Source organism: Pithys albifrons, chromosome 7 (assembly GCF_047495875.1).
Source record: "Pithys albifrons albifrons isolate INPA30051 chromosome 7, PitAlb_v1, whole genome shotgun sequence".
Classification (NCBI taxonomy): Eukaryota; Metazoa; Chordata; class Aves; order Passeriformes; family Thamnophilidae; genus Pithys; species Pithys albifrons.
In genome coordinates this window covers 49658562-49675647 of record NC_092464.1, presented here as the reverse complement: position 1 = coordinate 49675647, position 17086 = coordinate 49658562, and the positions used below count along the sequence as shown (strand labels likewise).

Genomic DNA, 17086 nt, shown 5'->3' with positions numbered 1-17086 from the left:
GTTGGACCAAGGGTTGGACTTTGATGATCTTGGAGGTCTTTTCCAACCCAATCGATTCTATGGTTCTATGACATTGTGTGGCTTCTGAGCTCAGTGTAGTTGCAGCCGTGAGAGGGAGGATCTTGACGTCTTCCTGCATGAATTTGAGCAAGGCTTGAGAAACAATTTGCAGGACCTACAGGAGCAAGAAAGGGATTTATGAAACAACATGGAAATGGTGTGGTGATCTTTGTGGTTTTTTTGAATGGGTGTTTGAGGTTAAACAGAATCACAGACTGTTCTGAGTTGGAAGGGACCCACAAGGATGATCGAGTCCAGCTCTTAAGTCAGTGGCCCACACAGGGGATTGAACCCACGACCTTGGTATTATTACAACCAAGTACTAACCAACTGAGCTAATTACTGTCTCTAGCTCATGAGTGCTTTGTTTGGATTTTGGGGAGTCATAGTGAGGCTCTTTTCAGCTATTAACTTGATAACCTTTTTTCATTTGTTTGTTTTTTCCTACTGAGCTATTTTAGTAAAATATTTCTACTTTCTGATACATAAATCTTATGTGTTGATAGTAGTTACTTGGCTAACTGGGTAGCTCACCTGTTTTCCTAAGTTTAAATGAAACAAAGAAAGGAAAGTTATTATTTCAACTCTATTTTACTTTTTTTTAGCATGCAGCAGACTTGGTGAAAACAGTGGCATCTCGCTATGATGAATATATAAATGTTAAAGATCTGGTTGACAAAATCAACCGTGCACTTGCAGCTGCCAAAAAAGACAATGACTTCATTTACCACGACCGGGTTCCTGACCTGAAGGACTTGGAGTCCATTGGAAAAGCCAGTCTGGTGAAATCTACTCCAGTTGTTGTTCCCCTCAGTCAGAAATTCACTGGTAAGTGAAGTGTGTGGCATGCACGGGGTCATTTTTACCTTGTGAAACACCTGGCCACCAAAGTTCATGTGTCCTGTGAAGAGATAAACATTCAGTTTGTGAATTGCTTAAGTGAACAGCAGTGCTTTTGAAACTGCTGTTTGTTGTCTCCAGTTTGTTGTTGTTCTTGATGATAAATGTAATAAAGCACAGGTTGAAAATTACCTGAAATGTGCACTTCTGTTTAAGACATTTCTCAGATTTTCACAGTAGTTGTATGTTCTATATTCAATTAACCTTTTTAATTTCAGAAGGCGCAGTGACATAAGGGACAGTATCAAGTTGTACAATAGTAACTAACCTGGTTGCTAGTGGTCCATAAAGCTGAAAAATTTCAGTTTGTTGACTGTGCAGGGGAGTTGTAAAAAATGATTCTCTTTCCTTTTTCATCTTTTTCCTTTAAAGAAACAAAATTAGAAATTAAGCCTTAAGGAAAGTCCAGCTTGTAATCCTACAACTGGTTGAAATATATTGCCTTTAAATTATTTCTAACTCAATGTCAGTCTTAAAAACTGAAATCTAAGTACCTCTAGAAATAGATTTTTGTTTTTAAGACATCTTTGGGATCCTTAAACTGTTTATGTCAGTCTCTGTGGTACAACCGGTACAAAAGAGCCATGAAGATGTTTGTGTCCTTGTACTTTCACAGTGCAGCTTGTGTAATTTATGCTGCTCCTTTAATTTCAGACCTGTTTGAGAAGATGGTTCCATTGCAAGTGCAGCAGTCAGTGAGTGTTTATAACCAGAGGAAGGCAGATCTGGTGAACAGGTCAATAGCCCAGATGAGAGAAGCCACAAATCTGGCAAATGGGTAAGTTTAGTTCCTCAGGAGGAGTTATGGAGCAGCCTCTAAGCACTGGTTGCCTTGCAGATACCCAGAGTGCAGCAGTGATTCTTTTATTATTGCATGGCTGGCTGGCAAACTGAAGCCATAGAAGAGGGATTTAGAACTGCTTTTATGCAAGTGTTAAAATTGAGAGCTTATTAAAGTAGTATTTACTTTTCTTCAATATTCCTCATTTTTAGGAGTCTGACACTTGCTCAGAAAAGGTTCCAGTACCATTAATCTATAAGAATTTCATATTCCAATGATCCACTCGATTGTACCAGTGACTCAAGAAATTATATTTTCCCCCCAAAATTTTTGTTCTTTAAAATAAATTAAAAAAAAAATTGTATCAAGCTGACATATAGTAATGCCACTCGAGGCCATTGTTTCTTTTATCTACCAGATAGTTACTATTTAAAAGGTTTGCCATATTTAAGTGCCAGAAGGCTCGGATTACTTTAGTTTTTTGAGAACTTTGAAATGTATTTTTAGTGAGGTGTATGCTAGGAATAAATTCAGTCTGCTCAGTTTGACATTTCAGTCCAGGAGTACATTACACTCTGTTTGCATTACAATTGACTGTGTGATTGTTTGTTGGGATAGCAGTGTGGTTTTCAGGATCAAACTACAAACAAGTTGTTTATTTAACATGTTGACTTTCGCAGTGTGTTGGCTTCCCTCAACCTTCCTGCTGCTATCGAAGATGTGTCTGGTGACACCGTTCCTCAGTCTATTTTGAACAAGTCTAAGTCTGTGATTGAACAGGGAGGAATTCAGACTGTTGATCAGCTGATCAAAGATCTGCCTGAACTGCTGCAAAGGAACAAAGAAATTTTAGATGAGGTAAGCCAAGCAACCACCACACCAGAAAGAAAACATCACCATAAACGTTTCTCTTTAAATGACAATAGAAAAACCCATACAATCATCCAAATGCTTGTTAATAGTACTTCAAAAATATGCTATTTAAGTATTCAGTGCATATCAAGACTTTGCTGTCACATGTGGATATTGCCTTACAAGTATTTTGGTTTTAAAATGCTTGGTGGGAGAGGGGGAAAGGAAACCATTGTAAAGAAATTTGGGTGATTTGTGCCTTTCACAGCTGTTCTTTATTTGTCAATTCAAATTTATGAAATATGTTTAAGCATTTTTTGTTTTCTACATTAGCTGCATATTTTGAAACTATTTCATGTTTAACAGTGCTTATAATGCATATAATATTTTACTTTTGTAGTCTCTGAGATTATTGGATGAAGAAGAAGCTACAGACAATGACCTGCGAACGAAATTCAAGGAGCGCTGGCAGAGAACACCATCCAATGAACTCTACAAGCCTTTAAGGACAGGTGAAAGTCCATGTTTCATGCTTTGGGTCTGGGGATCCTGTAAAGATGTCTGAAGTGTGAATTAAAGTGGTTTTCAGTGCTCTGATACGATCTTTAAATACACAAATTTCATTTTAGGGGAGGTTATGTCAAAATATCCTTATTGCAGTTTGTGCCATTATTTGGAGTTGAGAGATGATGTGATAGCAGTGCATTTGCTGCTGCTTTTGCACCTTGGTGTGTGTGTGCATGCTAAAGTTTCAGAAAGCATATGTAATGAAAAATGATTGTCCTAAGGATCTGGTTGCAGTTACCTCTTAAATACCTCGGTGTCTTTTTCTTCATGTTATCTTTTTTTTTTATTTCCCATCAATGTGTTCTTTTCTCTTTCATTTGGTGTTGTGTTTTGGGTTTTCCCCCCCAGGAGTTAGTCAAACTACTTAGTCAAACACTATTTCATGTTTTCTGTGCATTTAATGTGTTGTTTTTTGAACTAATAAGGGACTGATATCACTGCCTCAGTTTAGCAAAATTACAGGGATTTAAATCTGGGCAGTAGTTAAAACCATTTTCATTCCTATACCTTTATGTGTTTCACTGGAGAATTAATATAGATGCCTAATTTATAACATACTATTTAAAACATAACTTACAAGCCCAAGTTTTGTACATATCTTAATAAATAACTTTATAATGTACAGGCTCATAAAAATGCCTGAAGACTTGCTGAAAAGCATGAAAACTGCTCAGGTGCCAGACTCGGATGAGAACAGATTTAGAAATGATGTAAACACCCTTCTTTGTCTTCCCATCCCCAGAGGGAACCAATTACCATAATATTTTGAGTAAGGCCATGCAGGCAGACGGGCAGGTTAAGGAGCGCTACCAGTCGCACCGGGACACGATTGCACTGCTGTGCAAGCCAGAGGCAGAACTCAACGCAGCCATTCCTTCTGCCAACCCAGCAAAAACATTACAAGGAAGTGAGGTAAAGCAATGGGACTTGTCTCTATTTTGAATAGAAGTGCTGTTCATCTAACAAAGTAAACTTAGATGAATTGGTGTGGAAGCTGATCCTTAACTGCTCTTGTTTTGTCACAATTGATACAGGGGACAAATAACATTTGGAAAAGAAGTTGTCTTTATGTTTAAAATGTGCTTGATTGTATTTTGTTGTGCTTGAACAAGGTCAGTTGCCATGGACAGCAAGACTGGTTGACTATTATAAAAGGAGCAATCTTTGAACATTTTTGTCCTGTATGGAGGTGGGGTGTCAGTGCTCAGGGTCTGGGGACAGTTAGGCACTGTAAGACATGGCTCACTGTATTAAAGTATCAGGCAATTACACCAACTTGCTTTCCAAGAAATTAGTGGCTCATCTACAGCAATATTATTATTTTTCTCATAGGAGTGATTTGAAGTCAGTGATTTTGACTGCAGTTGTAGAATATCCTATTTGAAAGTAGCTGATCAGCCAAAAAAAATTAAGCATTTTGTAGTAATTCAGTATTATTAATGACAATAAACCTCTAGATGAGAATATAGCTTGAGAAATACTTGAAGATCTTTGTTTTGTTGTACTTTGTCCTGGTTTGTCATCTTAAACACATTTGTAAGCAAATCCTCGTGCAGTACAGTGAGTGCAAGATGGAATCATGTAATACAGTTTACTTCTTCAGTAATTCCTCTAAACCTGTTAAAATCTGACAATTTTTACTTTCTAGGTTGTTAATGTCTTAAGAACTTTGCTGGCCAATCTGGATGAAGTTAAGAAGGAGAGGGAACAACTGGAAAATGACCTGAAATCTGTAAATTTTGACATGACAAGCAAATTCCTGACTGCACTTGCACAGGATGGTGCTATAAATGAGGAGGCTATTTCTGTGACTGAGCTGGACAGAATTTATGGAAGTTACACACAGAAAGTGCAAGACTCCCTAAAAAAGCAGGAAGAACTTCTCAAAAACATTCAGGTACAACACTCTGCATGTTTTCTTTCCTCTTAGACTAAGAGCAATGATACTTATATCTCTCTAGTGCTTTAGAAGCCTAGCTTTGTTTTCTACTTTTTGCTTGTTATTCTGTCCTGTGCCAGTTTATACTCCTTTACTCCTTGATCACTGAAAAATACAGGAATATCTCTGTGCTCGCTGGAAAGGAATATGAGTTTTTAGCAGAGCCTTCTAGAGCTCTAATGTAAATTCTCTTGGACCTTTTGTTGGCCAAGTTCTGCAGGGGGATTTGTCCTTGAAAGAAGCTTCACTGGAGTGTTCAGAAGTTTTTGGGTTTGTTTTGGTTTTTTCCCTCATTCAATTTTCATGCTTCTTTCTGGGATAACAGGAGACCTGTCCTTGCTGTCTATGAGAACACATTTTGGGTGTCTGAAGTACATTTGGGTTTATTCATAATTGCTGTTTACAATGTGCTTGACTTCCAGCATGTGCAAAGCTCATCAAAGTAAAGCTTCATAGAATTTCCCAATGTTTATTTATAAATTCAGTCTTAATTTGTCAGTAACACTGGATACAGGTGTTTGAAATATCTGGCAAAAGAGAAAAAGTCTTAGTGCTTGGAGAAATGGCAATAGCAGCTTGAGTAATAATGGAGACTTTTTCCAGTAGGGAAAAAATTCTTTTTAAATGATCATACACAGTTTTTTTTATCAAGGATTTTATATTTGGATATCTTATAACACAATATACTTATGACACCTTGATGGATATTACTTTAGTTTTTTAAGTCTTGGAGTTCAAGTTTGCTTCTGGCAGCTGAAGCAGTTTTTTCAAGTTTCCCTGTTTGTTTATTTTGCTGAAAGAAATGAGTTGTAGGTCGGTGATCCTTCTGTAAGTTTTCCTCTTCCCTATCCTTCTAATAGCTTGCCAAATTTGAAGTGATATATCTTTCAAATACTGACTTTCAGTATGATTTTGTGAATATCAATGGAAGCTAGTAGGGAAGAGAGTCTAATTAGTATAACCTCAGAAAGAGAGTCTGCTTGATGAGCTTCAGAGTTATTAAAGGCAGCTCCCAACAGAACAGGTAATTAACTGGTATCCACTGCCAGTGAGGTAACATGTGGATAGTTCTGGAATATACATTATCCCTCTGCTTGGCAGATGGCAAGTGTCAGAGTGCAGTGCGTGGAAGGTGAGGAACAGCAGGTAGAAGCAATGAGTAAGAGGAAAAAGAAAACAAAACACACAGAACCTTACATGGAGTGAGCTTGCATTATTTTCACTGCTTATTTTTTCTCTTTCAAGAATGCGCATCAGGAGTTTTCAAAGATGAAACAATCAAACAACGAATCTAATTTAAGAGAAGAAGTTTTGAAGAACTTAGCTGTAGCAAACGACAACTTTGTGGAACTTGTAGCCAATTTAAAAGAAGGCACAAAGGTATGGTAATGCTTAAGGGGATGGAAGGATGTTTATTACTTACACAATGAGATGTGAATCAAAAATAACAATAACCTTTGCAGACGTGCTGTCTGGGAGGTCCATTTTTGAGGACTTTACTATTGAAGCAAGGGCAGTAAGTTGTTTGAACTGAGACTGTTTCAACAGCTGTTAAATGCTGCTGAGAAAAGCTAAGAAGCTTTTCTGAGCAATAGGAAAAGTTGTTAATTCCAGCTGAGTAAATGATGTTGTAGCACCCAGATGAGCCATTTTATCTGAGAAATTCTTTCATCTGTTCTCCTGTGGTATTTAATCACCTTATCAAATTTGTGTTTTAGATGTTGTTACTGCATACATGAAGAGAGATAAGGAGAGTTTTATTTCACTTGCTTTTTCTGATCTGAGCTTCTCAAAGGTGTCTTACTGCTTCTGTGTTAAGTATTTTTTGCTGGTTTATTGATAGCTCACTAGAGGAAAAAACTCCAGCCTCTGAGATATCATACAGATGAAGCACATGGAACTGACTGAGAGCAGTAAAACTAAAAGAAAAATATAAAAAAGCCATTACAAAAATAAGTAGTTCATTACCAGAAGTCATCTAGTTCTGTTCTGACTTTTAATACATTTTTCCTGTTGTCTTAAACTATTTTTATATTTACACACACACATAAACCCCCACAAAATAATATAATATTACAGGGGTAGCCAACTGCTGCCTAATTTAGTTCTTGAAAAGCATAATGGAATGCACTGGAGAACTTTACTGGGATGGCAGGTTCTTGGCACTGTAATGATACAACAACCATAACCCAAAACTGGATCAATACATGGAAATAGCACGGAGTCTGAAGGTACTGATTGAGCATGTTGGGTTTTTATTTTTCTTTACTAGTTTTACAACGAGCTGACAGAAATCCTGCTGAAGTTCCAAAACAAGTGCAGTGACATTGTCTTTGCTCGCAAGACTGAAAGGGATGAACTGCTCAAGTAAGATTTCAGTGTTTTGTTTAAGAATTGCAGAAATTCATCTTCGGGGGGATGTGTTTATTATGGTACTTGATGAAATGAGAAAGGAAGAATAGGGATGTTAAGGCTATAAACTCTTCTTTGCTTTAATGCTAAGCCCACTCTTTCCTCCTCTGAAAAATTAGAAAAATGGTAGGAGAAATAAATGGGAAAATCTCCTTTGAAGTCTGCTCTGCTTTTCCTCTGTACAGTTCAGCATGAATTTATTTCATGTTTTGATTTCACTAGGTTCTTTTTAGCCTGCATTTTTTAATTATTTTATTCTTCTATTGAGGAAAAAATTGTGTACCCTGCTCCTGCTGTCATTTTAGCTTGAGAAGTTAGATAAATGCTTCATGGTATGATTACCTTCCATGTGTCCAGTGTGACGGGGGAAAAATGTTGGTATTCCACTCCTGCTCAGCAGTTTGCTCTGCTCTGGTTTTTTTATCATTGTTTAGATATCTGGGTTGCCTACACTGCTGGGGACAGAAGCAGATTTTGTCCTTCACATGAGGAGAAGTGTTTGATGTTGTCATTTTCTCCCATGTGTGATCAGGTCTAGTGGAGTGTGTTTCAAGTGTGATTTTTAGGCTCTCCTCTTAAGATCAAAGCATAACTGAAAAGATTTGCCTTTTCATCAGTGTTCTTTTATAAAAGGCTATGTGCTTTGCTAAAAGGGCTAGTTGTTAACTAAAATTTTAGGTGAAACTGCAGTAGTTGTGCTCATGTACCATATTGTGAATCACAGACTATTCCGAGTTGGAAGGGACCCACAAGGATCATCGAGTCCAACTCTTAAGTCAAGGGTCCACACAGGGGATTGAACCCACGACCTTGGCATTATTACAACCAAGTTTGAACCAACTGAGCTGATCTCATGGGATGCTCAGCCTCCAATTTTTACCTTTCCTAACATGATCTTCTGTAGAGCTGTTGTTTTTCATTTGGGAATTGTTCTTGTAAATTAATTTTTAATTACAACCCCTTCTGCCTCTCTTTGGCTTCCTACATTGATGAAGTTTGGAAGCTGTGGGCTGCCTGACCAAGGTGTGGGGCTGAATATCTCACATCCCAGTATGTTAATGGTCAGTGCTCAGCCTGTGGGATTAGTGTTGACAGAACATGCAGCTGAGTCTTGTCCTGCCATCTTTCACTGCCTTCTGTGTTAACAGTTCTCTTACATGAAACCCAGTCATGGTTAGGGACAAGGATCAGCTTTGGGATATTTCCACACTTCTACGAAATATGTTCTCAGTGCACCCAACCCACAGTTTGAGGGAATAAAATGTATGTTTTGTCTCTGCCCCTTCAGCTCTGAACTAAAATAAAAATATTGTTTGTGGGCTTCATGTTAGTAGAAATAAATTACTTTAGGTAGTTTCTCATTTAGAACTTGTGTGTTTTTTTCTTTTTTCCTCACCATAATGATTGCCCATTGAAGGATGGTTTTTAGTACTGTTTTAAGCTTCACGTTTAATACATTTGGTCACTGTGGTCAAAATGTACTTCACTGTGAAAGGCATCACTGTTCTTGTCTTTGTAAAATCACATTGCAAATTACTACTCACATCCCTTGTTCCATCTTCTAAGACACGAGGTTTTGGTTTTTTCTAGTTTCTGTACAACAGTGTTGAATATTTACTCCACTGTCTGCAAGAAATAGTTTCAGATATACATTCACATATGTAACAGAATATCAAGACAGTATTTCCAGCTTTGTCCTCATCACTTCTTTTTCCTCCCAGGATAACAGTGAGGACAGTTTTCTTGGAGTTTTTATTTTGATCTCGTTTTTTCTACAAAGTTTCTGCAAAAGTTGACAGTTTTGTTCTTTGGAGCTCACCTTTGCATGCTGTATAATAGGAGCCTGTACTTTGTTGCTAAGTCAGACTCCCCTCTTCTGTTTCAGTGCCAGCTATCAAGGTCTACCTGTTATATACTACTCACAGACAGTTTTACACAAACTTGTCTGAAATGTGAAATGCTTCCTTAAGTCTCTCTGAAGAGTCTGCCCTGTCTCACATACTGAATCTTTGCATTGAGATTTGCATTCCTTTTGGAACTGCTTCCTTGGAGTTTTCATGTCAAGCTAACTTTAAAATTGTGCTAATGGCAGCTTGTAGTACAACATGACACCAAAGCCTCCTTCTATCTTACCAAAGTAAGATATGAAAAGTAACTTATCAAGGCTTATTCCAGCACCAGAGGTAACAGAATAGAGAACTTGAAAGCTCATGTGCTGAGCCATTCAGGTTTTTTCCAGAGTTTTTTTGATACATTTACATTTACTCAGATATAAACAATACTGCAGTTTTTCACATGCACTTTTTTTTACAGTTCTATTCCCTTTTCCATAGACTTGAGGTTTTCTTAGGTCCTCAGGAAGGTTTCCAAGTTGCTAAATGTTCTGATTATTCTATACTTTCTGTTCCCAAGGCTTTTGGCTAATTCTGTGATGTATACCTGGTAGATAAAGACATTAATGAAAATAAGTGTAACAGTTAATCAGAGGGTTGGCTAGAGGATGGTTTCTGTGGCAGTGATTTGGACTCCAAATCTAGTTGGAATTAGCTCAGTGATCTTGCTTTAAATATTAGATTCACTCTGTTGCATCTTTTCGGCTTAGCTTGCTGAAGTGTGCAACAAACAATTCTTAAACTAAGCTGTATGTTTGCTTGTTTGTTTTTAACAGAGATTTGCAGCAAAGCATTGCCAGGGAGCCCAGTGCTCCCTCTATTCCCCAGCCTGCATATCAGACCACAGCAGCAGCAGGAAATAAGCCAGCGGCGTCGCCGACTCCAACTCCAGCACCAAGAACCATGGTGGTAAATACATACTGTGGAATTAGTGGGTTCAAAATAGGAGGTCCATATTTTAGAGCTCTGCACTGATCTGTAATTTGTGTATTATCACTCCTTAATGTATCGATGGAGTTGGAAATGTGTTGAAATCAAAGAGGGCAAAATGTAAGGACTTTGCAGAGTATATGTATATATAGTATTATGTACTATTGGTATTAATTTATGGATTTGAAATTATAAGCTTATTGCCTTTTAGATGCTTTGTCTTGTTGTTATCTGTGTAGACTAAATATAGAATGTCTGTTTAAAGTGAAAATAAAAATCTACTAATTGTATAGCCACAGCTTTTCATTCCAAGTCTTCCATAAAGAAGCTCCAACTTAATTCACTCTCTCTTGTTAGGGGACTAAACCACAGCCACCAGCACGGCCACCACCACCAGTGATTTCTGCAACAAGCAGTTCCTCTTCTGCATCAGCACCCTCTGGAACACCTGCAGCTCCTGTTGCTGCTCCTGTTCCTGCTCCAGGAGCCAGTGCACCTGCAGCAGGCACTGCACCCTCACAGGCACAGGGACCTCCTTACCCAACTTATCCCGGTTACCCAGGGTAAGATGTGGCAGTACTTAAGTGTTTTGGGTTTTTTTTATCCTCTTATTTAAAAGCACTTTTTTTCTTGACAATTTAGAATTAGTGTGTGTTGTTTAAAAAGAGGTTTTGGTACAGCTGATGATATGTTTAGCATTGATGATTTTTTGGGTTTTTTTCAGTTTTAATTGCATAACTCTTATAGGAATCATTTGCTGGTACCTTTTGTGGGAGGATTAATTTTAAGTTTTTGCAGCTCTTTTAAAGGAGAAGGAAGATAGGACTGCAGTTTCTTAACTGTGGTTTGTCGATTATTGCCAAACCTTGCTTTAATCAGTTGGTGATGTTTATTTCAAAAGTGTTGACACCTCATTTTTCAAATCTTAATATCATGCTTATGATGATGAAAAACACACAGAAAGCTGCACTTTAGTAGTGTACTTTCTTCTGATGCTTTTCCACCTTCCTGGTGTCATCACAAGGAATTGAAGGCAGCTGCGCTCTCCTTCAGTAACAGGCTCAGCAAATGTTAAAATAGCACAATGTTATTGAGCAGAAGAGAATCCATTTAGATCTGTTCTAGTTCCAGCAAGTTGCCTTTACTCCACCTTCTGCCTGCATTTCTCTTCCAGGCACTGTAATTGTTTTCACGTTTGCTCCTTGAAAGGTAGCACATTTCCTGCTGCCCTCAAAGGAAAATGAAAGGAAAACATTTATGGAGATTGCATGTCTTTTTATACCTATTAATGAGTTATTTTTGCAAACAGCATCATCAGTGTTTCACAGCTCAAGTATGTGCTTTTTTCCCACCCCTCTCATGCAGGTACTGCCAGATGCCAATGCCGATGGGCTACAATCCATACATGTATGGCCAGTATAATCTGCCATATGCACCCTCACCGATGTATCAAAACCCTGGACAAGCACCATACCCACCACCTCAGCAACCCGGATACCCTTTTCCTCAACAGCCTTACTACCCTCAGCAATAATGTATCTGCAAAGAAGCTCTGCTTGTTAAGATTTGGGAGAAGTCGGCAATAAGCATACTAAAACTTCTGGCTTCAGTTAATGTACCATTCTGAACTGTGTGCAGCTCTAACTCCTGTCTCCTGTTAACTCCTCCAAAAAGTCTAGATCAGATCTGATTTCACTAAACTCTTTGAAAGATCTACTGCAGTGGTTTAGACAGTAGACTAATTGCCAGAATTAGAGCCTAATTCAGCACTCTGAAACTGTACACTACATGTTGGGTAGACCAAAATATTTGTTAGCAAAAATCCTATAAATAATGCATAGGTTCAGATGAGAAAAACAAAGCAGTGTGTGCACTGGGTGTGATATATTCTACAGAACCATAAAACATTTCCTTCTATACTCGATTGGTTTGTATTTTTCTTTATTTTAGTTAAAATATGCTATTTTGTCTAATAATCAAGGCCTTGTAAATCATCAGTAAAAATAAATAAATTACTTAAGAATGGTTTAAACACTTGGCATTCTCATTACCATGAAAATGTGGTTTGTGTGTCTGTAGGTTGTTTCATTTGTCCCTTTCATAACATAAAGAACTTCTCAAGAGTTTAGCCTTACAAGTGCATTTCCACCTCTTTTTCTTGATTCTGTATTTTTGTGACAGAATCTGTAATTAACCATGTAAATGTTGGTAGATGAAGTTTTACAGGTAGAGTTCTTTAACTTTGAAGTGTGTTGGACTAAAAAACATTCATTACCATTTTCAAAGAACAATTACTGTCATCTCCAGGGTACTACTTAAAAGAAGGGAGGTCAGAGTCCTCTTACAGGACCAGTGAATGGTTGTTCTAACTTGTGTTTTCCAAAGAAATGTTGATGAGAAATGTGTTACAGTTCAAAGTAGAACAACTATTGATAGCTGAACTTTGTGGATTATGTTTTTAAATGATTGCTTTTTTTTTCCCGTGAAACAATTGATGTATTCCCTCAGGGAGCTTGATATCAGTGGATAAACATTTTTTTTTTGTGGGGAAAAAGGAAATCTTGTAAATTAAAGCACATTGAATGTTTACTTTTGGATTCATCTTCTCAAGGGATTAATAACCTTGCACTACATTTTACATAAGATAGTGAGGAATCTAAGTTTGGGGTTAATGGCTTCTACCAAATATTTGCTAACCATTTATCAGTCTTTATTTTTAAAACAGGCTTGTCTGATGAGGGACTCTCCATTCATTTAGCCCTTGATGAGTTACTTGATTCTGTGGGACGATTGTTTTCTGAGTGCTTCATGCAAGATGTTCTGGCCTTACAGAGTAGCTATCACAGTACCTTTGTTAAATGTTACACCTTTGTTTTTCTATTTAAGTGCCTGATTAAGATATTGAGGTATATTTTATTGTAGGTGTTCAGAGGTGCCAGTTATTGTAGCATCTGGGTGGAAACCTCACTGGATCGTTACTACTCTTCCTCATAAAGAAAGCAGCATTCATATCCACATGAGCTCCTTTCTTTCTGTCTCAAGCTCCTCTTGCTATGTGATCACTCCAACTACTGTGTGAAGACTCCTTGTCTTTAAGACTCCCTAACCCCCATGGAAAATGTGGATCAAAAAGCAGAAATAAGCATTCCTTATAGAACATGAGTGTCTCATTCTGAACAAACTTATTAACCCTGTAGAAACTCAGTGGTGTGGGGAACATGATGGAGTAAGGAATACAGCACTGTAGATTAAAGCTGTGCACAAGGACAGGTGCTTTGCATTTCTTCATAAACATTGCTGAATGGGGTGGCACAGGAACCTCTCCATTTTTTTTTCCCTGACGAGAATACATAAGAGGCAAGCAAGGACAATGAGAAAAAGCTGGGAAGATAAGTGTTTGGAAATAACAATCAGAACCTGATTTTATTCAAACTGAAAAAACAGTAGTTTTCCACTAATTTCACTGTGTCAATGTGAGCAAGTGCAAGCCTAATGCAACCTTTTAAATTCTAAATTTTTCGTATGCTATGGCCTGTAAGTTTTTCAGTTCACACATTAGATGCATTTGAGCTATTGTGTAAGTTTGTTTCTAGTGCCTCAATTGACAAAACTTACTTTCATGCTGTATAAAAACGTAACTTGGTTCAGCATAAAGATTCGTAGAACTGAAATTCTCTTTTTAAAGTTTCATAGATTTGGAATCACTGTCAAAACATTTTTCCAGTTGTGTTTCTGCTTGCTTTAGTCTGCTATTATTTGAATATGTGTAGAAATCTATGCATTATGTTCAGCTTTCAGTTTTTCTCCTTTTTTTTCCTAAAGAGAACAGAAAAATCCAGAGATGTGTATCTACTTTTAAGCATGCAGCTGTCATGACTTTGGTTGAAATGTTACCTTGTTCTTCTATAGTTTATTAAAAAAATCAGTTAGAAAACCTGATTGATGGTGTTTCTCTTGAGTCCTTTGGCTCCAAGTTATTTTGGAAAGGATGGAAATAAGTTACGGGCCCCCAGGTCTGTTTGTGCTGTGGTGGAGACATTTCAGCTACAGCGTGGAAGGGTCACCTGTGTGTGTGCAGGTGCTTTACTGAGCAGCTGCTCTGTAATGGTCACATCCTGCTGGTTGTGTTTATTTCCAAAGCTGTTGGAGTGTATTTCTCTGTGGTTACATGAGGAGGAAATGGTAAAGTTGTGCCTTCAGAAACCTGGATTCAAAGTTTGCTTTTATCAACTCGTGTTAGGCTGAGTTCCTGAACAGCACTGTGGGTATTAAAGTGTGGGTTGCAAGATAATTAAGGGATTGTAAAAGCAGCCGACTTGAACATCAGATTATCGGTCCCCATGGGCACTCCAAGAAGTCAGGTGGTTTTTTTTTAATTCTTTTTTTTCAAGAAAAACTATAATATCATGATTATTGCAATTGCTCTATGGAGGGAAAAGTTTACAATCCTGTCCTTTCAGGGACTTTGCAGTCAAGCATTTATTTTGTCTTGCATAAAAAGCTTTCAGTGCAGTTAATGAGAAAAGCAGGTCTTAGGAAGCAAATTAACTGTAGTTCATCAGTGAAATACCAAACTATTGCAGGGCTAGTAGGTCTTTCCTCAGATTTTTATTTTTTTAACATGGTTTCAGTCCATGTGAAAAAGCGACCTTCTTTCCTGACCACTGATTTGACACTGCCAGCTAATGATGGTTCTTTTACTATCATCCCATATGGGATGAAGGTTTATTTTTGATGCTTTTAGGGCCGATCTGTGGGATCTAGTTTGAACTACACTGAACGTAGGTAGTCACTTGCTATTTCAAAGTACTTTGAGGTGGTATATGAACTTGACAGCCTCACCTGTTGTCAGCTGAAAATCACAAATTCTTTGAAAAGCAAATTTTTGCTCTGCATTAGCTGAGAGATGCACTTGTGTACTACTGAAATGGGTTTAGTTCTGAAGTGACTTGCATCTCAGAAGCAGTTTTCTGGCATATATTTATCCTGACAAAATGTTAAAATAGACTAAGCTGAGCAATTGTAGGTTTGAGTTTTTGTTCCATAATATTGAAGGAAGCTGCCTGAATTTTCAGGATTTCATTATGTTTAAAAGAAACTATTTGGAAAGTTTCAGTGCTTGAAAAGATGAGCTATTATAGCACAACAACACTCAAAATTGCTTTTTTGTATTGTTTATGGGGAGGATTTGGGATTGTTTTTGTTGCTTTTGACTAGTGCTAACCTTCTAGGTTTCCCATTACTTTTGAAAGGTATCTTTGAAATAACTTTTATTTTTTTAAAATTGACCTGTTTGTCATGATATAATTTTTCAAAAACATTATAGTCGAGTTGAAATTTTTCTGGTTTGGACTTACATTTGGAACTATAGTAACTTTTACTGGCAAGCACACGGTTAGGGTTAATCTGAAATGATGACTTTAATCTTGCATCTAATTCTCTAATTGAGTATAATAGTCCCTGTTACCAACAACTGTATCTCATTTGTTGTATTGTGCTTTCTTAATCCCTTTGTCTCCTCCCCCCTCCTTTGTCTCCTCCCCCCTCCTTTGTCTCCTCCCCCCTCCTTTGTCTCCTCCCCCCTCCTTTGTCTCCTCCCCCCTCCTTTGTCTCCTCCCCCCTCCTTTGTCTCCTCCCCCCTCCTTTGTCTCCTCCCCCCTCCTTTGTCTCCTCCCCCCTCCTTTGTCTCCTCCCCCCTCCTTTGTCTCCTCCCCCCTCCTTTGTCTCCTCCCCCCTCCTTTGTCTCCTCCCCCCTCCTTTGTCTCCTCCCCCCTCCTTTGTCTCCTCCCCCCTCCTTTGTCTCCTCCCCCCTCCTTTGTCTCCTCCCCCCTCCTTTGTCTCCTCCCCCCTCCTTTGTCTCCTCCCCCCTCCTTTGTCTCCTCCCCCCTCCTTTGTCTCCTCCCCCCTCCTTTGTCTCCTCCCCCTCCTTTGTCTCCTCCCCCCTCCTTTGTCTCCTCCCCCCTCCTTTGTCTCCTCCCCCCTCCTTTGTCTCCTCCCCCCTCCTTTGTCTCCTCCCCCCTCCTTTGTCTCCTCCCCCCTCCTTTGTCTCCTCCCCCCTCCTTTGTCTCCTCCCCCCTCCTTTGTCTCCTCCCCCCTCCTTTGTCTCCTCCCCCCTCCTTTGTCTCCTCCCCCCTCCTTTGTCTCCTCCCCCCTCCTTTGTCTCCTCCCCCCTCCTTTGTCTCCTCCCCCCTCCTTTGTCTCCTCCCCCCTCCTTTGTCTCCTCCCCCCTCCTTTGTCTCCTCCCCCCTCCTTTTTCGAATGATGTTTCTAAATTCTTGGGAGAAACTGGCTACCAATTTTATTAACCAGGTTTCAAAGAAAACTTTCCTATCAAGCATGAAAAGGGAGAGATGAGTGCCACTGGAAAATCAATGCCAAGGTTTCACCACAAATTGCTGCTCTTGGGCCCTTCAACCCTTTCACGTTTAATGTGTCTGCAGTTCTGCAGTGATGCCCATCTGTGTATCCACTGAAAGGTTGCAACGTCATCACACACACACACACACACACACACACACACACACACACGATTCTGAGTTGAAAGGGACCCACAAAAGGATCATTGAGTCCAACTCTCAAGTCAATGGCCCATACAAGGGATTGAACCCATGACCTTGGCATTATTACAACTAAGTTTTAACCAACTGAACTAATGTCAGGTAAAGCACTCCTGGATGCTGGAGTGCCGTTCTCAGTGCTGGTGTCAAGGCGGCCCGTTCCAAGCAGTGCTTTTGCCAGCCAGGTGCGGTGTGG

General features: G+C 38.8%; 1 protein-coding gene across 3 annotated transcripts in view; it reads left to right on the top strand.

The window, feature by feature from the left end:
* PDCD6IP (programmed cell death 6 interacting protein) overlaps window positions 1–14272 on the top strand; it is a 35260-nt gene extending 20988 nt beyond the window's left edge. For all 3 annotated transcript variants that reach the window (XM_071561523.1, XM_071561524.1, XM_071561522.1), the window contains 11 exons: window positions 666–888; window positions 1615–1738; window positions 2422–2599; window positions 2994–3105; window positions 3903–4072; window positions 4809–5057; window positions 6345–6479; window positions 7372–7466; window positions 10180–10312; window positions 10691–10896; window positions 11699–14272. In XM_071561523.1, the coding sequence (XP_071417624.1) occupies window positions 666–888; window positions 1615–1738; window positions 2422–2599; window positions 2994–3105; window positions 3903–4072; window positions 4809–5057; window positions 6345–6479; window positions 7372–7466; window positions 10180–10312; window positions 10691–10896; window positions 11699–11867 (1794 nt within the window). In that variant the 3' untranslated portion in view covers window positions 11868–14272. The remainder of the gene's footprint in view (window positions 1–665; window positions 889–1614; window positions 1739–2421; window positions 2600–2993; window positions 3106–3902; window positions 4073–4808; window positions 5058–6344; window positions 6480–7371; window positions 7467–10179; window positions 10313–10690; window positions 10897–11698) is intronic.
* Window positions 14273–17086: the final 2814 nt, after the last annotated feature.